General features: G+C 46.0%; 1 protein-coding gene across 5 annotated transcripts in view; it reads left to right on the top strand.

Annotated features, from left to right (window-relative positions):
- ARAP3 (ArfGAP with RhoGAP domain, ankyrin repeat and PH domain 3) overlaps positions 1–27,009 on the top strand; it is a 632,921-nt gene that overhangs the window by 403,952 nt on the left and 201,960 nt on the right. For all 5 annotated transcript variants that reach the window (XM_069199483.1, XM_069199484.1, XM_069199486.1 and 2 more), the window contains 2 exons: positions 18,273–18,436; positions 25,031–25,243. In XM_069199483.1, the coding sequence (XP_069055584.1) occupies positions 18,273–18,436; positions 25,031–25,243 (377 nt within the window). The remainder of the gene's footprint in view (positions 1–18,272; positions 18,437–25,030; positions 25,244–27,009) is intronic.

The following is a 27,009-nucleotide window of genomic DNA, read 5'->3' as shown; positions in this document are numbered from 1 at the left end:
ATAGGGGTGTCTAGTATTGGGGATGTGGCCGCAGAGGGGTTGGATACGCGCCTGCATATTGGGCCATATGGTGTGCAAGAACTTCCATGTTAATGACTGCGGAGCTCGAAGGATCATGGTGAGAGGTCATCGTTTCTTACCTCCTGCATGAAGTGTGCAAGTATGGTGGCCCATTGGGGGGAAATGGGCTGCCTGTGGACTTGGCAAACCTCCTCATAGTGAAGAGCATCTTCTTCCATGCTCCCCACTTGCGCAGGCCTCCCTTCCATGTTTCTGGGGGGCCGCAAGTGAGCATCAGTGCAGTGTAAGGGTACGCTTGGCTAGGAGTAGCATGAGGTGCACAAAGTGAGTGCTAACATTCTGACTTTTTTGCTTTTGTAGATTCCTATGGTGCAAGCCACCCACATGCATAAGTCGGGCATCTCTGTGACCGTGCATAGTGTGTTGTGTATGAAGTGCCAATATACCTGTATGAATGGCCACTACCAAAGCATGTGCTGTTCTGCGTCTGGCTCGTGACAACATGGGTGATCGAGTTGTGCCTCGAGAAAGTGGCTGTGCAGTTGCGCCGAGGTCAGATAGGTCATGTGGAGGATGAAGAGAAGGATGAAGGTCCTCCTCACACCTCTGACGCAGTGCAATGAGGGGTGCAGTTTTGAGTTATCCTATAGCTCTAGAGAGCCAGGTAATCACATTTCGACCAGTGACCATTGCGAGTATCACCTGCTGCACCAGGTGCCTATCTGGTTCCCCCCTTGCTAGGTCCCCGCTTATGTTCTACATTGATAGTGCTAAAACATTTAGAAAAACAAAACAACTCTTTGTTGCCTTCTCTCTCCCACACAAAGGCAACCATATTACTAAATCCAGTTTAGCAAGATGGATAGTCAAATGTATCCAAACTTGTTATGAAAAAGCCAAAAGACCACTACCTATTCGTCCTAAAACTCATTCAGCTGGCAAAAAGGGCACAACTATGGCCTCTTTTGGTAACATTCCCAAGGCTGACATATGTAAGGCAGCTATATGGACCACACCACACATTTTAACTAAGCCTTATTGTGTAGATGTTTTTGCTTGCCAACAAGCCCATGTAGGTCAGGCAGTGATTCGTACCTTTTTTTCATAAACCGTGACACCCACAGGTTAGCCACCGCTCTGGAGAGGCCCTGCTTTCCAGTCTGTGCAGAGCATGTGTATCTACAGCCACACAAGCCATCAAACGGCAAATGTTACTTACCCAGAAAGCATCTGTTTGTTGTGTGTAGTGCTATAGATTCACAAGCGCCCCCCGCCTCCCCGGACACCTGTGGATGTCATACTCTTTGACAGATATTCGCATGCATGGAAATTTCATTTTTATTACCTTTACACTATTACACTACGCTCCATTCACACCCGCCTGTGGGAAAGTAATCTAACAATGGAGTCGATGCCCACGCACATTATCAGCAAGAAGAGGAGTCACTATACCTCGTGACTATACTTCATGACTCAAAAGACTTTTTGAACAAAAATAACTTGCAATGTTCCGAACCCAACACTAGATGGCAGAAGTATACAGAGCATGTGATTCTACAGCACTACATGCGACAAACAGATGCTTATGGAGTAAGTAACGTTTTCCTTTTTGGTATGACTTTGGCTCCATGCTTTTTGGTCACCGAATAGTGTGATGAAAGTCTCCAGGGTTTTCTTTAAATTTATTTTTCATCTAACAGTGTGGTCAATCATTTTGGATAATATTTATAAATCAATATTACATATATTACAAATCATTTCCTGAACTTGCCCTTCATTACTTGACTGAAGTGTGTACACTGTTTTGTTCACAAACTACTGAAGTATTGTTCGATTATTAATTGTTTGCACCATTATTACCAACAATATTCATTCTTTAATAGACTCCTGCCTTGTAATTTGTACTGTATAGATTTGTGCGATGCAACCACCAGAAGGTTAATAAAAACTACAATACTGTGAGGTCTGAGAGAGTGTTACAGTCTCGGAAAGCACATTAAAGAAATTTTAAGCTGAGCAAGAAAACACAATACAATTGTTACTTGCTGAGATTGCATTTTGTTCCAGTTCGAGGACTCATGGTTTTTTTGGTTTGACAGTCCGTCAATCCACAGGACTAAAAACCCTGAAACTGTGAGCTCCGTGGCCGGCTTGTCATAATCTTATCCTATCCTATACCATCCTGCACTGTAACCCACTGAATTGGGTGCCATTACTCCCCTGGTGTACCCCGACTGCCACCAGGGGGCCAAGCCTGCATCAGAGGTGGTCTGATAACTCAGCGGCTTGATCAGGTCCAACACGGGTCCCTAGCTCTGCTGTGAGAAAGAGACCGGTGAGCCGAGGATGAGAGGTACAGTGGGGCTGTGTGGGGGACAGCCTGCCCTGGATGTTGCTCTGCTGGCAAGGCAGCAGGGCCTACTTGGAAATAGTGGATCGACTCGTTGTTGGTCTGCGGCCAGCACGCGTCCTTGGTGTCGCGGGGAGAGAAGCTGAGAGTTTGCTGAAGCAGGACATATCGGTAGCGAGCAAGGATGCTCCGCTTTGAACTCTACCTAGTAGCTTGAACCAAGGGGGTGACTGTTCGGCCCCAGGTGCTTGTGACCTTCAGTGCTATTCTGTGGGTGGGTTGACGGCCCACATGGTACTTCGGCGGTGACTCTGCTGTATGTGCCCTGGGGGCATGCGCTAAGGTCGAGTTCACCTGCCCTCCATTGTCGGTTTTCCAGAGACCACTGGGAAACTCCTGCTATGGGCCCCTGTTTGCACACTGCCCTCTCACGAACTAACAAGCAGTGTAGCTTGCCTGTCGCCATTGGTGGAGTCCCGCACCCGACTGCTCAAACGTAGCCTTCTGTCAGCTACCTGGACCAGGAGAGATAAGTGGCGCTCCACTAATGCCACCCCCAGCTGCCTGCTATTCCATAGAAACATTAACCTGGGCTCCTTAACTAAACAATGTACTCATGGAAACATATTGGTACACCTCTTAATCCATGCAACATCTGATGACTGACTCTGAGGCTGCTACAGCAGCGGGGTGAAGGCAGAGTCCTCCCCAGGACAAACACTACTCCTCCCAACCTGGTGCTTTTGATAGGCAAGAGAGTGATCCAATAGGACTGCAAGGCTGAGGTATCCCACTAATGACTAGACTTAATAATTAGCAGTGCCCATTACATCACTACAATGCTCACCATAACAGGAGGGTCCCTGCCTCCTCATGCAGTCTCCAACTGCGCTACTGGGGCTGAAGCCCACGAATGTCACCAATGGAAGCCTATGCCCACATACATTGAGGCACCACTGACGCTGGTGTCTTCACTTGTAGCTGCAGGGTGCCGGTGGCTCCTTGGATCAGGCTAACTCCCTGGCTCGTTGAACCAGGTCCCTTGGCTCTTCCCTCCCTCTCATTCCCTCGCTGGAGTGCATTTGGAGGCACTGTAGTCCACTCGAGCTGGACAACTCTTTCAGACCCAGTGACGGTGATGCTGTGGAAATGGGGAAGCCTAAAAGTACCAGATCGCTCCAACAGATGGAAGGAAATCCACTGTTTCCCTCCTTTACATCCCCGGACCGCGCTTTCGACACTCTGCACCACTTAGAGGCCACCTTGCGCTCCCACTCTATTCAATTTGATAGAATAATACTGGCCATATCGGACACCAAAGTATCACTCGATACACAAAAAGATACCATATCCCAGGATGTCAACGTATTGCGAGCAGACCATCGAAAATTGACTGAAAGACTAGACGACACTGAATCTGCAGTGGCAAGCATGAAGCCTGCTGGAAAAGACTTGCAGACACAGTTGCAAAAAATTGAAACTGAGGTATCCAGCCTTCACCGCAGGGCTAAAGATGCACAGGGGAAATCATGGTGCAACAACATTCACCTGCTGGGATTCCCTGAGTGCACAGAAGTGCCCAGTGTCAAATTATTTCTGGAAAAATGGCAGACTTAGATGGTCCTGGTGGAGAAGACCCCGAACTTATTTTCTGTAGAAATGTCACACCGTATGCCTGTAGGCCCCCGCTACCCGGCACTTGCCCATGCCCAGTAATAGCACATCTACTGTACAACAGAGACCTTGACCTACTGTTAAAGCGATTCCGAACAAAAGGCCCTTGGCACTTTGAAAATGCCCTTATTACTGCATACCCTGATTTCACCATGGAGGTGCAACGCTGCAGAAACTCTTACCAGAGAGTCAAACAACTTCTGCGTGACCTCACCTTAAATATTTGCTGATTTATCCCACGAAAAACTCAGGGTTATCAACGGAAACAGAGCACATGGACATGGCTGCATGATAAGGGACTCATGCCAGCCCTTGGGTAGATCGAGGCCAGTGCAGAAAGAGATGTGCAAAGCCACGGGGGTAGCATCCCATCTTGAGAATTTGATCACTAGTTTGGGGCTAAAACAGCTCAATGGAAATACAAGTTCAGATACTCCAGCCCTGTCTACGTTTAGGAGGGGAGCCTATTCGAGCCACCTTGATTATATTTTTTGGACCAAAGGCTTTGGCTATCCCTTGTGGACATGGTAGTTACCCCTAGAGCTGATAGTGACCATCTTGCTCTTTATGCAACCTTTCTGCATCCCTTTTTATGGGCGAGCACAACGTGCTCCGTCCATTCTGTAGTCTCTCTTTGGGCTTGAAACCACGCCCATGCCACATCAGTCACTTATATTGGTTCGTGGGCTTGTCTTTTAAAATCCGCTTGCTTTCATTTGTGAAAGGCATTCATACGTCATGCCTTTTCCGGTGTTTAGCCCACCTACACAACACTGGTAAAGTACCAAAAACATATGAGGCTTGATGTTTTCAGCCTGGAGTCCAGACTACATTATCTGTTTATTTTCCACGCAGCGCGATCACGCTGCATTTTACATAGCGCGATTGCGCTGTGTTTTTTTTTTTTGCTTTACAACGCTAATCGCTCTAACTCGAACAAATGTGAGACCCGTTGCATTGAAAATGCTTGTTAAAGATTGTGCCTAACTTCGTGGGTAGAGGGTAGTAACATTAAGGTAGCAAACAACAGGAGGAACCTAAAGTGGGTAGAGGTGGCAAATGACGTGAAGGTTCAGTCAACAATCTATGTCAGGGTTATAGAGAGCTTGTCTCCCTTGGTGTCTATGGACCCCCCTGTGATCAACTTTGTCCAATTGCATTGCGATTTGATGGATAAATTGAGACCTCTTTTCTCAGTGGTGAGAAGTAGAGGGGTGGCCACCCTTAGTAAACAAAGATGGTTTTCAAAGCCCTGTAGACTGGCGAAAATCGCAGCTATTGAATGCGTTGCATAAAGGAAATAAAGAGGAGATACAGAGTGTTAGGGGTCTTTATAAAAGAACTTTAAGAGACACCAAAACAAGGTGGGAAAGTAAACAATGGGATAGTTTAATTGATGCCCTTCACAATGGGGACTCTAAGCTATTCTGAAAGCTAGTAACAGATAAGGAAAGATCCCCCTGCCACTGAGTGTGAACCAACAATCCAGCCTGAGGGATGAGTGACCCATTTTAAAGGGCTTTACAGCTAAAGACTTAGTGAAAAGACATCAGTAACAGCTTCTAGGGCTGTAGGGACCTTATTATATAGTAAATATGACCCCTCCATGGCTTTGCGGACCCTAGACAAGGGGAAAGCATCGGGCCCTGATAGCATCCCAGGCGACTTGTCCCTGTCACAACCTGAGGTCTGGACACCAGACATAAACACCCTAAGTAATGCCATTTTCAAGGGGGAAGGTATCCCCCCCACATGAAGGGGAGCAATAATTGTGCCAATTTATAAGAAAGGGGATAGTGACCTTCCAGGAAACTATAGACCAATAAGTTTAATCGATATTAGCCAAAAGTGTTTTTGCAAACAGATTTTGGCTAGGTTGCACTCATGGATTGATGATTACCATATCCTTGCTGATTGGCAGGCTGGGTTTCAAGAAGGGGTTAGTACTGTGGACCAAGTCTCCAGGTTTAAATCACTTTGCTGGAAATACCTGAACCTGAAACACCACCATCTGTATGTTGCCTTCATTGATTTGAGGACGGTTTTTGACTTGGTTCCACAAGAGGCCCTCTGGAGAGTTTTAAATGCCCATGGTATGGATAGTGCCCTTTTGGGGCTAATACGATATCTGCACAAGGGTACTTATGCTAGGGTTAGGTGGACGGTGGGAGGTGATCTTACTGACCTAATCCCTATTGCAAGAGGGGTGAGACAGGGGTGCATCTTGGCTCCTACTTTGTTTAGCCTTTATATTAACGGGGCTGTGGACCAGTTGGCCTGGTGCAATTATGATGACCCTAAATTAAAGGGAACACCAGTGCCTATTCTTATGTTCGCCGATGACACCTTGCTCATATCAAGAACCCTGATGGGACTGCAAAATGGATTAGATTCTTTTGCAGCGTTCAGTGGAGCAAGGGGGTTGGAAATCAACCCGGAGAAGTGAACATTTATGGCCTTAAATCTGCATAAATCCTTTAGGGGGTAAATTGCAATAGGGAGTGCCCCTACCTAGCAGGTTAGACAATCCGATTACTTGGGTATAAGAATGTCCGACAATCTTTCCTGTTCCTCACAACTAGAGAAAAGCTCTGCTATTTTACAACAGCAGCAATGGCCATTGGTAAGAGGATAAAGAATTCCTCGGGAGGGACATTTTCCCCGGCACTTACGGTATATAAGGCCGCAGCAGTGACGGCTGCTATTTATGGTGCACAGCTTTGGGGCCATTGCAATTCATATAGACTAACCGTAACTGAAAAAACGTTTATGCACTCCCTGCTACACTTACCAGTCAGCACCCCAATTATTCCCCTTAGACTTGATCTGGCTTTAAATCAAATACATTGTGTAATTGGTTTGAAACCCCTATTATATTGGGTGCGCCTGAGGTCTTCTGCCCATCTAGGACCATATAGGATAGCCATGATGAAGTTACTGTCCTTTTATAAAGTGGCATCTATTACGTGGCTTTGTTACATTAAGGATATGTGCCACTGTATCAAAATGGAGGAGTTATGGAGATTCCCGCAGAATATCATAACAGGAACGGCACCGCATGTAAAAAAGGTTATATTGGGAGGCAGTATTAATTCAAACTTAGCAAGCACAGTCAATGGGCAGTAGAACAGACATATTATTTCATCATAAGTGTAGGAAGTTGGCTTTCTATGTACTATTTCAAAGTAAGAAATAGCATGCACAGAGTCCAAGGGTTCCCCTTAGAGGTAAGATAGTGGCAAAAAGAGATAATTCTAATGCTCTATTTTGTGGTAGTGTGGTCGAGCAGTAGGCTTATCAGAGGGTAGTGTTAAGCATTTGTTGTACACACACAGACAATAAATGAGGAACACGTACACAAAGACAAATCCAGGCCAATAGGTTTTTATATAGAACAATATATTTTCCTAGTTTATTTTAAGAACCACAGGTTCAAGATTTACAAACAATACTTCAAATGAAAGGTATTTCACTCAGGTATCTTAGGAACTTTGAATAATCACAATAGCATGTACAGTTTTGATAAAAATGGCAATAAGCTATTTTACAAATGGACACAGTGCAAAAATTAACAGTTCCTGGGGGTGGTAAGTATTTGTTAGGTTCACAGGTAAGTAAAGCACTTACAGGGTTCAAAGTTGGGTCCAAGGTAGCCCCACCGTTGGGGGTTCAAGGCAACCCCAAAGTTACCACACCAGCAGCTCAGGGCCGGTCAGGTGCAGAGGTCAAAGTGGTGCCCAAAACACATAGGCTTCAATGGAAATAGGGGTGCCCCGGTTCCAGTCTGCCATCAAATAAGTACCCGCAACTTCAGAGGGCAGACCAGGGGGGTTTTGTAGGGCACCGGGGGGGCACGAGTAGGCACAGAAAGTACACCCTCAGCGGCACAGGGGCGGCACAGGGGCGGCTGGGTGCAGAGTGCAAACAGGCATCAGGTTTGCAATAGGATTCAATGGGAGACCCAGGGGTCTCTTCAACGATGCAGGCAGGCAAAGGGGGGGCTCTTCGGGGTGGCCACCACCTGGGCTAGGAAGAGGGCCACCTGGGGGTCGCTCCTGCACTGGAGTTCGGTTCCTTCAGGTCCTGGGGGCTGCGGGTGCAGGTTCTTTACCAGGCATCGGGTTCCTTGAAGCAGGCAGTCGCGGTCAGGGGGAGTGTCTGGATTCCCTCTGCAGGCGTCGCTGTGGTGGCTCATGGGGGGTCAACTCTGGCTACTCACAGGCTCGCAGTCGCCGGGGAGTCCTCCATATAGAGTTAGTTTTCCGCAGGTCGAGCCGGGGGCGTCGGGTGCAGAGTAGAAAGTCTCAGGCTTCCGGTGGGAAACGTGTGGTCTTTAAAAGTTGTCTCCACTAGCTGGAGTGCCCTGGGGCATTGTAACACGAAGCCTGAGCCTTTGAGGCTCACTGCTAGGTGTTACAGTTCCTGCAGTGGGGAGGTGTGAAGCACCTCCACTCAGAGCAGGCTTTTGTTTCTGTCCTCAGAGAGCAAAAAGGCCCTCACCACATGGGGTCAGAAACTCTTCTCTCAGCAGCAGGCTGGCACAGACCAGTCAGTCCTGCACTGAACAATTGGGTAAAATACAGGGGGCATCTCTAAGATGCCCTCTGTGTGCATTTTTTAATAAATCCAACTCTGGCATCAGTGTGAGGTTCTAATTCTGAGAAGTTTGATACCAAATTTCCCAGTATTCAGTGTAGCCATTATGGAGCTGTGGAGTTCGTTTTTGACAAACTCCCAGACCATATACTTAATATGGCCACAACTGTACTTACAATGTCTAAGAATAGACTTAGACACTGTAGGGGCATATTGCTCATGTAGCTATTCCCTCACCTGTGGTATAGTGCACCCTGCCTTAGGGCTGTAAGGCCTGCTAGAGGGGTGACTTACCTATGCCACAGGCAGTATTTTGTGTGCATGGCATCCTGAGGGAGATGCCTTGTCGAATTTGCCTTTTTCTCCCCACCAACACACACAATCTGCAATGGCAATGTGCACGTGTTAGGTGAGGGGTCCCTTAGGGTGGCACAACATATGCTGCAGCCCTTAGGGACCTTCCCTGGTCACAGGGCCCTTGGTACCACTGGTACCTTTTACAAGGGACTTATCTGTGTGCCAGGGGTGTGCCAATTGTGGAAACAATGGTACATTTTAGGTGAAAGAACACTGGTGCTGGGGCCTGGTTAGCAGGGTCCCAGCACACTTCTCAGTCAAGTCAGCATCAGTATCAGGCAAAAAGTGGGGGGTAACTGCAACAGGGAGCCATTTCCTTACAGTAAGTGCCTGCCTAAGTTTGAACATTACATGGACAACATATATCCGGCACAGGCAAAGAATTTGTTTATCAAATTCAGATTAGGAATTCTGCCACTGAATTCTTTCACCTCTAGATGGGAAAAAAGTAGTTATGTGAACAGCTCCTGCCCCTGTTGCCCAATGGAAGCTGAACCTTTGGGCCATTTCTTTTTTTTTTTGTCCGAGGTATTTAAAGCCAAGAAGGAAATGGATTGTCCTGTTATGTCTTCTCCTTGGGATTAGAAACTATGGGGAGTCACTACTTGTATTATCAAGTGACACTAGTCAAAAGGTAGTGTTTGCAGTCGCTAGCTTTCTAAGAAGTGCCTGGATTGTGAGATCTAAGAGTGGCCTTTCTAAGTCTCAGAAAATCACTTTTGCACTACAATTGTTGGACAATATCTGGTAAAAATAGTGATCAAGTCTGACCCAATTCCCATCATGGTAGCGTTCTCTCCATAGAATGAGTTTTACTAAAAGGAGGATTTTATTTGAGGGCGAATGGCCATGACTTTTATAATTTAAGTATGAATTGCTGTGATAATATTCATTTAAATTAGTATTTTTGCTGATTATTCGATTTTTTAATTATTAATGATTTTATTCATTGTGGAAATATTTGTAAATAGATTGTGTATTTTAGCTATTTGTAGGATGTTGCATTCATAGCTTACAGCCGAAATAAAGCTGCTGATGATGATGATGTCTCATGCCAGCCCACAACGAGGACATGGGTGCAGGAGACTGGTTAGTTCCGAAACCCCGGTGCTGTAAGCGTCACCCTTATTCTTGAAGCCCTTCCCAGATCTGGTTGCGGTAGAGCATGCCCACGCCTTCACTGAAGCCTCTCAACATAGCACGGCATCCTTCACCCAGCTGCATGCGACCACGCCTCCAGTATCCAAAACAGGCAGAGATAACTCCATATCACTGGCAGACTTACTTCAAGGTCCACTGGTCATCGCGAGGGCTGCTGATGACCTCTAAAGTGCTCATTGACCTTACTCCTGGGACCACTCCAGTTAACCCTATGCACGATCCACCTGGGACAACTTGAAGGCTGCCCCATGACCAGGTTTGACGTAGACTAATGGGCACTGGTGCCTTCTAGAAAAACGCCGAGATGGTTAACCAAAGTATGCTGCATAATAATATTACATATCTTTGTTTTTGTTTAAACCACAACAGTGCTAAGTAACATACATGGGTACACTAAATTGGAATTTCACTGAATCCTCAATTATCAAGAGACCAGCACTTAGATGTGCTGTGCTTGAAGGGGATACCCCTGAGTGGTAATTTTACCATTTGCTTTGTTTTACTACACTGTGCAAGGGGCTTTCGTCCGGGAAGGTGTTTCCTCGTGGCAGAACAGTGCAGATGTATCTCTCTCCGGGATGGGATGGGCACTGCTCTACTTTCACAGGCATTCCCATTGAGTTTGCCCCACATTCTCCTCATTTGTCTGGCCCATCCTCCCCTCACTTAACAGGGGGGCTCACTAAACTACAGAGTCACTGGTGTGGGAAACTATATGGTTCAAGTTATTTGGCCTATGCCCGAGGGGTACTCATTCAGATAGCCGTGGATGTCCCCTTTGTACAATCCAGAGTTCTAATTGACAAGGAGACGTGATATGTCGCATTGGAAGGAACGCTGGACGGCTGGCCATTTTACATGGTATCTCTATATGCTCTCAAAACTGCACAGGGCATGTTCCTAGCTTCCTTCACTCCGTACTTACTGTTAGATTCAAGGGCTCTGGGGGGATGGTGAGGTGTAGGAAAGTACCATCTTTTTGGCATGGTTACCCCACTTTTTGCCTGCTTTCAGTGTGTTTTGACTGTGTTCACTGGGATCCTGCTAACCAGGACCCCAGTAACTGTGCTCTCTCCATCTAAATTAGATTGCTTAGGACTTAGCACACCCCACAATTGGCAAACTGGTGCCCCCATATAAGTCCCTAGTATATGGTACTTAGGGGCATTGGGGCACCAGGGGTTCCCCAGGGTCTACAGCATGTATTGTGCCTCCCATGGGAGCCAGTGCAAAATGTGACTGCAGGCCTGCCATTGCAGCCTGCGTGAAAAGGTGCATGCACCCTTTCACTACATGGCACTGCACCAGGTCACTATAAGTCAGCACTAGCCTAGAGGGCAGGGTGCAGGTACCTGTGTGTGTCAGCACTCCTTCATGAGCAGAGGTGCCCCTACGAACTCCAGCTTCACTTCCCTGAACTTCGGAAGTGCATGTCGGAATCATACCCCAATACTGTTGTACTGTCTGGGGGCTTCTTAGAGGACTCTCAGCATTGCTCCTACCAGTCTTCTGCCCTCCTGCTGCTTGACCAGCTAAATCAGAGGACGGCAGAACAAAGAATTTCCTTTGGGAGAGAGAGGCAACAGGCACTCTTCCTTTTAATATAGGTATTACATGACTTGGGAGGGGTAGCCTCCCCAAGCCACTGGTATGCTTTGAAGGGCACATTTGATGCCCTTCTTGCATAAACTGTTTTGCAGCAGCCCAGGGACCACTGGTCCCTGCTCTGGCACTAAACTGGACAATGGAAAGGGGAGTGACCACTCCCCTGTCCATCACCACCCCAGGGGTGGTGCCCAGAGCTCCTCCAGGCAGCCACTTGATTCGGCCATCTTCAATCCAAGGTGGGCAGAGGCCCCTGGGAGCATCTGAGTGGCCAGGTTAGACAGGTGACGTGACAGCCCCCTCCTGATAGCTGGTCACCCTGCTAGTTGACCAATCCCCCTTCCTGGGCTATTTAGGGTCTCCCTCACGGGTGGGTCTTCAAATTTAACGTGCAAGATTCCAGCAGGACTCATGTGCATCATTTACTTAATCTTCTGGCCACCGGGACTGCAACTGGACCCTCCAGGAACCGACAATCTGAAACTCCAGCGACGAATCCGCTCTACAACCTTGTTTCCCCGGCTTCTTCTAGCAACTGCAACATTTCCCTGGCTGTTCATCCTCTTAGGGCGACAAGTCTTCAGCCTGCACAAGAAGCAAGAAGGAATCTCCCTTGGAGTGAAGGAGTCACTCCCCTGCATCCGCAGGCACCAAATGCAACAATGACCAGCTGCGTGGATCCTCTCTCCTCCGGAACTGTGTGGATCCTGCATCACAGGTGGTGGTCTGGAGTGGTTCCCTTGGTTCTCTCTCCCAGGTGTCCAACTTGGGAGATGGTAAGCCCTTGCCTCTCCTTGCAGGACAGTACCCTTGTGCATGACGACTCTTGCTGCTACTAAGGCTTGTGTGTTTTTCCTTCAAGGGATCTTCAGGCTCCATGTAGCCGTGGCTCCAGGACTCTTCCCTACAAAGCACAGTCTCCTGTCTGCTTCTCCATCAAAGTGGAACTCCTCTTCAGGTGTGCTGAGTGGGCCTCACTGCTACTCCTGTGCCTGCGGCCTGTGGGTCGCCTGTGGGGGCTGCCTCCTCTTCCTGTGACTCTCCCAGCTGCTGAGGGTCACCTTGGACTCCCTTCCTTGGGTCGAGTCCCCTTGGCCTTGCTGGTCCCCTTCAGCCTTGCAAAACCTTCTTCTCCGACACTTGCATTTGCCAGGGCTTGTTGGTGGTTTTCCAGCACCACTGACTGACTGCATCACGACCGCCAACGTGATACAACACTTGCATCACTTCTAGAACTCCTCTTCTGCTCCTGTGCTGCACAGCTGACTTTCTTCATCCACTATCGACCTGGTCCTGCATCCTCAGAAGGGTGGGTAGTGGCTCCTGCCACAGCCTGACACTCCAACTCGAACTGGACTTAGTCCCTTCCTTTTGCAGCTCCTCTTCTGTCCAGATCCACTTTTGGTTTATTCCAGTCTTGTCTGGGTCTTGCATAGTCCTTTTACAAAGTTATCCTGTGGGTTTGGGGGAAAACAAGGTCTCTCCTGATCGCTGGTGGCACCCTGGTACTTACCTTTTTGGGTTCCTAGTTCCTTTTTGGGTTCTACTGATTCCACTTTCTTGGATGGGGGACTGCCTTTCACATTCTACTTACTTAGTATATGGTTTGGTCTCTCCCTAGGCCTTTGACTGTTTTCTGTTGTTTTTACTATTTGCCATTGCTTTCTATGCTAATCACTGACTTCTAATGTGTATATAATAGTGTGTTTACTCACCTCCTAGTGGAGAATTGCCCATACAGTATTTTATTGTTTGTGTTACTGTAATAAAGTACCTTTAGTTTTGTAACACTGTGTGATTCTTCTGTGTGACTGCAGTGGTATTGCATAAGCTTTGCATGTCTCCTAGATAAATCTTGGCTGCTCATCCACAGCTACCTCTAGAGAGCCCTGGCTTCCTAGACACAGTCTACACCTCACTAATAGGGTATACCTGGTATGAGGTGATAACACCATAGGCGTTCACCACACACCAGGCTAGCTTCCTTTAGAAGGTGTTAACTGTGCGCACAATACATACAGTGATCGTTAACTGACACCACTTCCCGTCACACAAGGTCTACTCGTCACTTCCAAAGATGGTCCAAACACTCTGAATTATGCAATATTTGGTATGCAGGTCCCCCCATAAGCACTGACTATTCAGTATGCACCTGGCCACCAGGTCCACACCCGATTGGATTATCTCTTTAGCAGTATGGAATGCAGGCCCCTTATACGCAGCCCCGAATATCTAGGTAGGACCCTCTCGGATTATAATCCATTGCGAATTACGTTTCAGTGTGGATCGATGAGGGCACTAATTCCAATGTGTTGTCGCCAAACGGAAGCCTTGCAGGACACTGCCTATAGGAAAACCGTTGCCCAACACCTTACTGGGTACTTCAAAGAAAATGCAGGATCTACAGACTACTGTGGTCTTGAATGAGACGCCATAAAAGTGGTAATAAGAAGTCATTGGATCTCCACGACCTGGGGAGCTTGAAGGGCACTTGTACGTTCTGTTTCTGAACTGGAAAAAAATACGAACACTTAAGCTGGAGTCAGTACAGGCGCCACATGTGCTCCCCTGATTAGCGGCAGTACTTTGACAATTACTACGTTGAGGTACAGCGGTTATGTGCTTCAGATTATAAATCCTCCCTGGCGTGACAACATACCGATGGCAACAAGCCAGGATGTTTGCATGGCTACTATGAATGGAGACACCCAGAATATTAATCGGGGCGATCCATAACAGCGAGGGGCACCTTAAAAAATGCAGGCAGACATCAGTGATGTTTTTCCTCAATACTATGAAAAACTATATTTGCTGAGCCTACCACCCCCCATGCGACTCTGCAGGCTCCTGAAGACGATGCCACTCTCTCATTTAACTCCACTGCAAACATTATATCTGGAACAACCCTTACAAAATAAAGAGATCAGCTTGGCTAGCCATCAGATGGCACACGGTAAAACCCTGGGCACCAATGGACTCACAGTCGAGTTTTATGCCACCTTGTGGACCACCTGGCCCTGCGCCTACTCATGACATATTAAGAGGCACATCAACGTGGTGTTTTGCCAAGCTTACTGTGAGAGGTACTAATAGTGGTACTTCCGAAGCCGGGAATGGACCCCCTGGAGGTAGGCTCTTAAAGACTGCTTTCAATGTTAAACATTAAATCTAAAATCCTCAGTAACATCCTCGCAAATAGACTGCTCCCGATGCTCCCTTCTATGGTCTATCCTGATCAGTGTGAATTTGTGCTTCATAGGGCAACACATTATAATATCAGGCGGCTTTGTCACCTTATTGATGTAACAGCGAGGGAGGCCGACCCTCAGGTGGCGGTCTCCCTGGACTTTGAAAAAAGCATTCAGTACTTTAGACTGGCCCAATTTGTTGCACGTCCTTGAGATTGGGATGGGTCCCTACTTCATGGGTTTGATCAAACCACTCTACACCGCTCCGCAGGTGCGGGTCCGCACTGGTCTTCAGATCTCCAGACCATTCCCCATTGGCAGAGGGACTCAACAGAGATGCTCCTTGTCCCCATTGATATTTATATTGGCGATGGAACTTCTAGCAGCCTTATTACACTCCAGGGGACGTGCCTGAGAAATCAAGGTAGGACCCACATGGCGTACCATCTCTCTCTATGTCAGTGATGTGCTACTGTAACTGTAAGACCCAGCTGTCACATCACCGGCCCTCTACAACACACTAGATGTCTGGTGAACTAATTTTTCCCTTTCACTAATTGGCCACAAGCAACAGTAAACACTGCATCCAGGATGACTCCCCCATTCCTTGGATACTTTTCAATACCTCGGGGTTAACATATACCACATTGATGATGACATACTGGGTGGCAATCATGGGCAGGCCCTGGCCTCCATTCGCCATTGCCTGGTCTTCTGGACTCATCTCCCCCTTTCACACATGGGCAGGGCATAATTGCTAAGATGATCATTCCCGTGAGGCTTCTTTATTTCTTTATACCCCTACCAGTTGTGAGTTGTGCTTCCCACTTCATACTTCAGGTCCCTTCGGAGCTTAAAATCATAGCTGATCTGGGGCCACGCCCTTTGACTTAGGAATGTCTTGTGGTGCCGAATCTAGAGCTATATTTTGCGGCAGCCCAGCTTCAATGGCCAATGAAACAGCTAGCCTGAGACAGAGTGGTGGAAATAGGAATCGTCCAGGTGGACCTGCACAATGCGCATATACTAGGATGGTTACTCACACAGAGAACCCCGCCAGCTAACTTGGGTCACCTTACCATAGTGGCCAAGCTGGTTTGGAACCAATATATGCAACCCAAACGAGCTCTCACTCCATATGCCCCTCAGGTGACCCTCTGGAGCATTCAAGTTTGAGGCCTCTGAAGTTAACTCACGACACGGCACCAAGGCGTGGCACCAGACTCTCCCAACTTGGAGATCTATACATAGACAACATGCTGTTCTCCTCCCAACAACTACAGGAACACTATGGGCTTGGGGCAGGCTTGTTCCTAACCTACATTAAATTTTGTACAGAAGTCAACCAAATATGGGTTAACTGAATCCCCGACCCATCCAGGCTTGCAATGCCTTCTGATGCACGAAGCAGACCGGCATGTGATCTCAGCCCTCTAAGTGGGTTTACAAGGGGAAGAGGATACTCTTTTGACCTGCAGCAAAGATAAATGGGACATCTTTCTCACTACAGTACTTACCCCTAAACAGTGGACTATGGTATTAAGCCGGGTGAAACAGATATCTAGAAACGCTTGTTTAAAATTCACTCAATTCAACTATGTACACCAAACCTACACCCCATCACGTACACAAAATGTTCCTAACAGTGGTGCCGGCTTGCCCCAGGTGTGGTCATTGTGACGCTACGTTTATATACATGGTATGGGAGTGACCTCACCATCACCACATTTGGATGCTGGTGGTGGGACATGTATCTGAGTTCATTGATCGTACACTCCCCCAGGCTTCCCTCCTATGCCTAATGGGGATTACAAAACAGACCAAGCTCAACAAGTGCCACAGGGATCTAGTTGACCTAGCCCTGGTCCTTTTCAAAAGACTCATTGCCATGGCGTAGAAAGCCACCCACCCACCCATGCTGGAGTGCTGGTTTAAGACGACATACAAATGGGTCCTTGCTGAAACTGACACTATCTCCCAGGATTGTAGATCGCGGGATAAATCCTGTAGAATAACACTGTCGGACACCTTTATCCTATGAGTAAATGACAAGCTCAACTCCCAGCAATCCAGAGATGGCAGTGCCCGAATCCTACAGCAGACTGACCATCCTTCTCCCAGGGGTTCTGATAGATAGCATTTATCCTTCTCACAGGCAATGATACCCTCTGTTCCACCCCTTGTATCACCCCTAATTCCCTGCCCCTCGGGTGCCTTCCCACTGCTCTGGGATCTTGGTACAGATCATTCTTCTTCACGTTGTAACCCTGACCAGAGGCATGATAACCCTCACCGTAAACAGCCAAGACATGTTTACTGTCAATGTTTCGATACTGGCTTTTTATAGCATTGCCATATGCTGTTTAGAATATGTATCAGATACTCATGAGAACTAATTGTTAATGCATTTCTTGTGATTTCATATATTGGCTGTCCTACATTGAATTCCTCATGTATCTTCTTCGAGTGCTACCGATTCTCACTGGCACTGCTATTGCTATTATTGTTGTAAACTGTCAACACTACTGCCATTGGTGATATTGCGCTATGCGTCACTGTCCAGCTCTTTAATGACCACACTGAAATGCCAGTAAATAGATAGAAAATAATCCTCATGGCGGTTGAATTCTATATATGTATGCTTAGAAACTATTGGGAGTATGGGCCTTTACCAGGTTCACCAGTGATGCACACATACAGCAACCGTATACTAAATGTGTACTGGATCAAGGCTTTACAGTTGGAAAGTGGAACTTTGGGTCCCTAACACTCCTATTTCTTTTCTTTTTATTGTACTTATGATCAAAACTAAAATCTTTAAGTATGTTATTGTTGCGTTTGAACTTCTTAATACTACATTTCAAAATACATATCCTTTATCCTTGTTCTGTTTACATTGAGAAACATAAAGCAATTAATTGCTGTTCTTATTTGTTGCTGTTTTGCATCTCCTGTAGTCCTGAACAGAGCAGGTTTGCTTAAATTAACTACTCACAGTAAGACGATTCACCTACACTTTGTTAGAGTGCATGAGGTAAAACAAAGATTTCCCCAGGTATCAATACTCCATACACAGCTCACAGTCCTGTATTTGACACACTCATTCACTCTACATACTTCTGTGATACCTGGGGAAATCTTTGTTTTACCTCTTCCACTCTAACAGAGCATAAGCAACTCATTTTACTGTGAATAGTTGAGTGTGAATAGTAAAGTACCTATAAATAGGTATAATTTGAAGAGGACATTGTGGGGGTATCTTTACTTTTACCACTAGAGTTACTACTCAACTTCAAATGACTCTGACTTTCTACCTCCAGAACTTTCTACCTCCAGGGAATCACACACCTGGACTTTTTGGCATGGTGTTCTGACATACAGACGGCAGCTGGAGGTCGAGGGAACTTCTTGCGGGACCAGCAGCTGAGCAGGAATGATATCCCAATCATTGTGGACAGTTGCATTGCCTTCATCACTCAGTATGGTATGTCCTTATGAGAAGACCTGGCATGTTTCATAGGTAGACAGGAAAGTTAGCCCAAATTTAATTCTGTGTATCTCTTGTATGTCATGTGTGCTTGTTCTCTCATCTTGTTGATGACTCAACCAGGCTTCCCTTTCTTAGCAGATCTTCCTGTCATCCATCTGGCCACTTTAGTTGGAGTATTTAAGTGACCTCAGGGGTAAATAAAGTCGGGACTGCAACAGTAGATTTCTAAGGAATACTAGATTGTTCTTTATTTTAAAAAAACTGCTATGGTAGCAAACTGCTTCACTATATTATTCTGCTGCGAGCTTGGCAACCTTTAAGTGTGAGACTGCAGTTCAAGGCCCAAAAGCTTAATCATAGAGCAATAGGCCTCTTGTCTCTTTTTTTGCATAGGGCATGTTATTCTAGACTGTGCAACATCTTAGACCGCTGTAGTAAAACACAATTAGCATAGTCTGCTGATACTTGGTTGACCGGTGGAGTGACCCCACCATATGACTAGTTTCAAAGCTGTGTTAACTGGGACTTTGAGAAACTGTGGGCTGGCAGTTTAAAAGTGGGTTCACATGGATATTTCTACCTGCAGATTCCTCGCCTGTGGATTATTTGAGGTTCCAGATGGGATATGGAAACGTTCATAGTTCTCCTGTGTTGGTAGAGGGTATCGCATCTCATCACCAGATGCAGCACTTTGATGTCACTGGAGCCATAGAGCATCCACCACAGCACTTTGACATCAGTTCCTTTTTGCTGCATCCTTTGATGCAAATCCAGAGTGCTCTCTCCCTATATTTTGAGGTTCTACAGAAAGAAAATCTAAAGGGATGTCACCCCCTATAAGGTCAGGGTTTGAAGCCCACCCCCTAAAAGGTCAGGGTTCAAGCCTTGTCACAGTTGTGATGGGCAAATGTGGGTCGCTGACCCTTATGAGGTTTGCTTGTGGTGCTTGGACTCGAAGCGTGACTCGAAGTCCTGTGATCAATCAAGTTTGCAATATAAATCCAAAGGCCATCAAGGAGCACAAGGCAAAGCTGTTATCACCCGCTTATGGTGAGCATTGGACTCAATGCCCTTCATGCTCCAAGTTCAGATTACAGTCCAAGTCCTCTTCCTCTTCCCAGACTTCTAAAGAAGACAATAGTAGAAGAAGAAGAATAGTCATGGGGTGTCATCACCATAATGCAGCTCTTGTTCGAGAGCTAAGTCCCCTGGGCACTGTCTGTCTCCTGCAGAGTTGTCTTCAGAGCTATAGATAGAAGAGATCACTTCTTATGGGGAGAATTTACCAGTGGATCCACTGCACGTCCACCAGACCCCAAAAATAGCTTCAGCCCCAGCGCCATTGGAACACATGCCAGTGCTTCATTAGGCTTATCCTGGGTTCTTGATGACAAGCAATATTTCTTCCTGCATGATATGCTGGAACTATTTAGGCATGGCGCAGTCCCCTCTGGAGTGCCTCCTGGCATCCTGGAACCTTTTGGGATTTCGTTCAGGATACTGGTCATGGTACCCCCTGGGGATCCTCCATCAGTGTTCTCTAAACACCCCCAGTACCACTTGGAGGTTTCTTGGAACTGATTGCTAGGTCGAGTCCTTTGGCACTGATGGTACCTACGGAGACAACATGTACCCTCTCTGGCACCTCCTATAGAACACTGTGTAACTAAAACCAAAGGAATATTTCAGAGGTCCATGAGAAAAGCCCAACTCATAGTTAAGTGTAGGAAGCTAGGTCTTTATATAATATACCAAAAATAGGGTTCCTATGCAAAGAGTCCAGGTATCCCTTGTAAGTGGACAGGGGCTTGCTCTCGCAATCCCATGGTGCTCTATCTGGGGTACAGTGGTCGAGCAGCATTAGGTTTATCAGAGAGGAGTGTTAAACATTTGTGTGAACACAGAGTCATTAAATGATACACACATTCAAGAAGGAGATCCTCACTAAGTTATAAAAATAACATGTATCTTTATATATATTTTGAAACCAAGAACTTCGTAAATAAATAAGTAATTTGTTTTGACATATCGCTATTTTAAAAGTATACCAAAATACATCTGCATTTGTATATTTAAAGCGTTAATGTTATCCTATGGGAAAGAAACATATGCTCCATACAGGTACTTAGCAGTGATGTACAGGTCTGTTCTTCTGGATTTAGGGTAAGCATGGGTAAGGTCCAAGGCAGCACCAACAGGTCACCTCGGTCAGCTCTGGAGCATCCAGGGACAGAGGTGCTTTTCAGCATCAGTTGCCCCATTTAAATCAATGGTGAACAGTCTGGTTCAAAAGAGGCAGCAAGTACGGATTATGGGGCCAGTCTAGGCTAACCCATGTAGGGGCTCAGTTCTTGAGGGTCTCTGGGCATGCAGAGACAACATTAGCCCACTGTAACTCGGGCTGGGGGGCTTGTGTGCAGTGGTGCTTTATCCAGTGGCATCTCACTACGGTAGGCACTTGTGGTTGTTGGTTGTCTGCAAAAACAGGCTGCAGGTGGGGACTGGGGGCCAATCCCGACAAACCTACACAAACCCAAAGAGATGTACGGCTGTGGTCCACTTCTCCTCGGGCTCTGGGGCTCAAGTGAAGTGGTGCTTTCAGGCATCGGATTGCGGTTCCTGCTGTTCTGCAGAGAGAGACTGCAGGCAGGGACTGGGGAGCCAGTCTGGCTTAACCCAAGGTGGGGCCCAGCGCTTGAGGGTCTCTGTGCCTCAGGGGCACCATCGGTTCACTGCAACTCGGGCTGGGGAGATTGTGTGGAATGCAGCTTTGTCCAATGGGGTTGCACTGCAGAGGTTCTTGTGTCAGTCTTTTTGGTTCCTGCAAAAGTGCAGGAAAGCCTGTCCTCTGCTCCAAGGGAGATGCTGATAGCCAGTTGAAGTTGTAGGTCACTCCTCCACAGTTTTGGGAGGTCACACTGCTTTTTGGATGAGCCAGGTCTGTGCAATTATTGGGGGAAGCAGGCAATCTTGGCACCCTTAGTGGTGTGTCTGACCTGAGAGTGCTCCACACCTACTTGCATACCAACTTCCCAACTGTCCTGGGGCTCAGGTCAGGGTGTAGCATCTCTCAGGTCTGGAGGAAGCCAGGGTCACATATCAAAGGCAGCAGAGGCTTTGAAGCCTCTGGTTTTGGTATGCTGATAGCTAGCCATTCTGTTTGAAAGAGGTGTAAACACCTCCTGCCAGAGCAGCCATTGTTCCTGACCTCTTAGAGCATGGCTGTCACCTCTTAGGGGTTCAAAGCACGTCTGTGGTGTCAGGCTGGACTGTACCAGTCAGTTAGCACACCAGTGGACTAGTAGCTTTCAGTGGGTACTATCTGGGTACTTGTACTGTTAAATCCATCACTGGAATCAGTGTGGTTTTATTAATGAGAGATGTTTGATACCAAACACCACAGGTTTCAGTGAAGCCATTATGTAGCTGTAAAACTCGTTATAACAGGTGCCCAGTACATGCCTTAAGATGACTTCCCTGTTCAATTGTAAAGCTATTCATTAACTTAGACATCATAAGGGGCATATCTGCTTACGCAGATATGTCCATACATGTAGTATAATGCACCCTGCCTCAGGGCTGTAAGGCCTGCTGTAGGGGTGACTTGCATATATTGCATGCAGTGTCTGTAGGCATGGCACACAGGATATGTGCCATGTTGTGTTTTCACTTTCGTCTGTACCATGTCATGCAGCCTTCAATTGCAGTCTCCGTTAACGTGGCGAGGGGTCCCTTAGGTTGGCACAGTACATTCTGCAGCTCTTATGGTCCCTCCTTAGTATCCATACCTTACGAACCAGGGGTAACATTTGCTAGGGAATTACAGAGGTGCTAAAGGTATTGCCAGTTGGGGAAAAATTGCACAGTTTTAGGGAAAGATATCTGGCACTGGGGACCTGGTAAGCAGGAACCCAGTGCCCTTCTGTCAAAATTGCATCAGATACCTGGCAAAAAGTGGGGTTGACCATGTCAAAAAGGGGTGCTTTCCTACACTGAGGAACACAGATACAGGGTAGAGCATATGGATACTTCTTGACACATCTACTTGCAGACCATGCTCGTTTTGGATCAAACTTTGGCCCAATTTTAGATGCCAGATATCATCCAGCACAATAAAGAACATAGCAACAAGGCAACCGACCTTCTACTACTCCCTTTCTCTGATGCACCTGACTATTTGAACTTAGCAGCAGACTAGTGGTCTAGAAATTCCCCTGAGGTAGAAATGGACTGTCCCTCAGGACCATTTCCCCTGTGATAGGAAAGCAGCTGATATCCTCACATTTCTTTATCCACAGTCAGAACAGAAGCTAACCGCTTAACAGAGGTTCTGAAGCCCAAATCTAAGACCTCTGAGCCCTTACTGCCCTTTAATAAAGCCCTTATGGACCCAGTCTTAGCAGCAAGGGAGACGTCCACAACTGTTCCAGCAGAGAACTGACTAATCTCAAGAAAATACAGGCTAGCAACAGGGTACTCCACTTTTTGGTGGGTCCATCCATCCCCCCAAAAGATTTTCCAGTAATGTCTCCCAATGGTTAAAACAAAAAAACAGAGGCACTGTGTATGAAGCTCTTTTTAGCTGCCAAGCCTAGTCTTGCACTCTGTGACTACAACCCATTTGCTGGGAAGATACTTAAAGGATATGTTGTAATTGGTGGTCTCCAACTTACCAGACTGTGTTTGGGTCACGTTGCTGAGGTGGCTTGAGATGGTAAGGATGCCTCTAGGCAGTTAATTGGAGCGGTGCTTCACACAGCAGATTATGTTGCCTGGGCTATAGGGTCTTCTTTGGCTACGTGGCATCAGTCAACTGCTTCTCTGGAGGTATCTAGTCTTTGATTTTGTAGTCAAGGTGGCTTCCGTGCTTGAGCATTTTGAGAGGGACAGAGCAGTGGCCTAATCTTTGGGCCTACAATCCCTCGTGAAGGATAACTTCCAGTTCCATCAATTTCAGGGATTTTCAAGAGGGTTCCGTTTTTGGTAATGTCAGCCCTCTCACCCTTCTTCCAACAGAACCAACTCTAAAGGCAGTATAGAAGCAGAGGTTGTGAGACCCACCCATGCTGCTCCTTCTCGTATTTCTCCCCAGTGCTACCCTATAAACTTAGTATTTCCTTATTGGAGAATTACAGCCCAGGGGAGAGTGGCCACCTTTTTACTAGCCAAGAAGTCAGTAAGATCAAGGAAGTTGGTATTTCAGATTGTAGAATAAAGGTATGCCTTAACCTTTCCAGTGGCACAATTCCTGTTAGTCTCACCCCACCCCTTCTGCCAGGGACATCTCTTAAAGAATTAGAATTTTGCAGCAATCAGTGACAGTCATGCTATTGAAGGGAGTTGTAGAGTTGGGACTAGCGCAGGACCTTGGGTGGGTGATCTTCACAGTACTTGGATGTAATAAGAATTACGGCTGTCTTCATCTAATCCTAGACCACAGGCTCTTAGAGTTTCACCTCCACAAGGAATAATTCAAGATGCTGTCCATGGCTCATGCTTTTTTGTCGCTGGTAGTGGGAGACTGGGTGGTGTAGCTCTCCTTGCCGGGCACATGTAGGAAAGTGGATTAATATTTGGAATAGACAAGTGTTCACCTCAAAGGACAAAGCCAACACCTGCTGAGTGTCATACAAAGTTAATTAAATAAACTTGTGCTCAGTCCCTGGTAACGAGACACAAACAGTCAGGCCTAAATCAATGGCAGTGTGTAAAGTATTTAAGCAGTGCATACACAGTAGAAAAAGTCACACAAAACACAATAAATAAAGAGAAAAAAATGTTAGTAGAAAAACTGGACCAGAATGACAGAAATCCATTAAGGGGAACCTGAGATATGAATTTCTAACGGTTTAAGTGAAAATAGTTTGATAAATCACCAATGATAGTCTATGGAAAGGGTGGACCAAGCCATAGGCGTGATTTGACTCCAATGAAGCCCTGGCTGGATACGAGTGGATTCGTCCTGTTGAAAGTCTGAAAGTCAAACAGTTTGAAAAAGGCCAGTTTAAAAAGAGATTGTGTCACTTTTCAGAAGAAAAGCATTTTAATTTCTTCTAAGCTACAAAATAGAAAAGCAGTTAGTAAATTTTTTAGATGAAAAATCCTCCCTGAACAGGCTGCCTTAAAAATTGTAGCCACCGCTGTGGAACTAAAGATGGTTGGTCCTGCTACAGCTTTGGAGATTCTGCAATGACAATCGAGTCACAAGTTTGAATATCGGCAAAGAACACACAGCCTTTCAACTTTCTGAGTTCTTTACTTTGAGTGCCATTAAACTGGATAATACCTGTCACCTTGTTGTGCTTAAACGGGCAGCAATGCAGTATGAGGCACTAGACAACCTTAAATTATTATTTCTACTATGTGTAATTGTTATGGGAAATTAGATATATGTAAGCGGATTATGGCTGTTATCGCTCCTCGAGTATTGTTATACCTGGCTGAATTTTCATGTCATGGTGGTGTGGTTACATCACCTAGTCAGTGTCATCTGGTTGTAAGTGTTGGCTACTACCTAACGTGGTGAATTGGGCTGATTGAGACCATGGTCAACAGAACACTGTCTCTCTCTACTTGTACCCTCTTTAGGTCTCCGGCATGAGGGCATCTACCGTAAGAATGGGGCCAAGTCCCGAATTAAAGTGCTCATGGATGAGTTCCGTCGTGATGCCCGTAATGTCAAATTGCGCATCAGCGACAACTTCATTGAAGACGTTACTGATGTGCTTAAGCGTTTTTTCCGTGAGCTGGAGGACCCCATCTTTACAACTGAGTTGCACCCAAAGTGGAAGGAGGCCGCAGGTACTATTAAAGCATTTGTTTCCCCTTATCACTCCCACCATCTTTCCACCCTAAGCTATTGCCTTTGTTTCGACTGGACTTTGTCTCTCTGCTTTCTTTATGTCTCTTTATCTTTTCATTTTCAGTAACTTGTGGTCTTCTTTGCTGTATAGTAACCTCTCTAACTCTGCTTTTTAGATTTATTTGTGTCTACTTGTGTGATCTCCATTAATCTTTGTCTGGTTTCTAGGTGATCTAGAATCTTTCTCTTTTGATGTTTTTTCCAGCTGCATATCTGCTCTTTGCATGCCTCTGTGATTGTTGTATATCTCATTCTCTACTCAGTACACGTTTCAATCTGCTTTGTGGATGTCAAGTTTGATCACTTTTGTTTGAATGTCTTTTTATCTGTGTTTTTATTTTCTGGATGTCTGTTTCTTTTTTTTCGTTCTCTTGTTTTCTCATGCTTTCATAACTCACCCTCAGCTCAATATTACCACCATTCACTACTTCGCCTTGTATCTTTCTTTGTAGTTCCAGGTGTTACTGTCTACCTCTATCACATTCCCACCTTATTCACTTGCAAAGAGGTAATAGTGATCTTTCTGAAGAACAAACCAGAGTGGAAATTACATTTATGATTGAAATTACATTATCACTGCTTTTATGGGATAGTATATTACCACTTTATGTATACCAGACTATTAGTGTATGATCTAATGCCCTTCTAGACAGCCTAAACTTAACACAGAAAGATTTAACCAAGAAACATGGACATATTTGCTTGAAATTGGTCTTGGCCAGATTTATTTTTAAGAGTGGCTTTATTTGACACAGCTTCTTTATAGGGCAATATTATTTCTTCCATTACCACAAGTCTTACTTTAGGGAAAATTAAAGTAAAATATTTATGGAGGTAAGGCAGGGGAGGGAATCTAATTTGTTACAATTCTGCTTGGCATTTGGCACTTCATAGAGGGAATACTGTGTCTGCAAGAGGATGGCAGAGCCCTCCTTTGATCCAACAGGGTATACTCTGCAAAGATACAAGGTATTCACTTATGAGTGGGCATGGGCTTGCTCTAGCAGTCCAAAGGTGCTCTTTTAGGAGAGTAGTGTGGTCGAGAATCCTTAGGCTTATCAGAGAGGAGTGTTAGATATTCACCATAGGCATTCAGTCAATAAATGAGACACACAACTCAGTAAGGAGATCCACACTAATTTACAACAAGCATTGGCAAAGCCAGTAGGTTTCACCTCTGCAAAATCGGTTTGTTTTGTGAATTTCTTTAGACATTACATAACAGCACGAGCTGCTGTGAGCATGTCCTTAGGTTAAAAAGTGCTATGGCATGCCCAGCGTTGATCACATCATAGTGTTTTTTTTTTTTACTTTAAGACATGCTGCGCAGCAGGTCACGCTGTTGTGCAACATGTCTAAAAAGAAATTGACAAAACCAATAGATTTCACAGAGGCAAAACCTATTGCCAGAGCCTGCTTTCTTAACACAAGAGATTTTGCGGGTTTTGTCAATGAATTTTAGACATGTTACACAGCAGTGCAAGCTGCTGTGCTGCCTACCATTAATTTAAAAAAGGTGATATTTGGAATGTTTTCTTGTCTCTGAACGAAGACGCATAGCTGGAATGTATCGTGATTGAAAGGGGGAGTGTACATTTTAATACGTTACCCATGTTTATACAAATTAAAATATACTGACTGTACACAGAATATTGTAGGAAATGAATTAGTATAACTCATGTGTAGGTAAAGGTAGCAGCACATC

This window comes from Pleurodeles waltl, chromosome 7 (assembly GCF_031143425.1).
Source record: "Pleurodeles waltl isolate 20211129_DDA chromosome 7, aPleWal1.hap1.20221129, whole genome shotgun sequence".
NCBI lineage: Eukaryota > Metazoa > Chordata > Amphibia > Caudata > Salamandridae > Pleurodeles > Pleurodeles waltl.
This window is presented reverse-complemented; position numbering and strand designations above follow the sequence as displayed.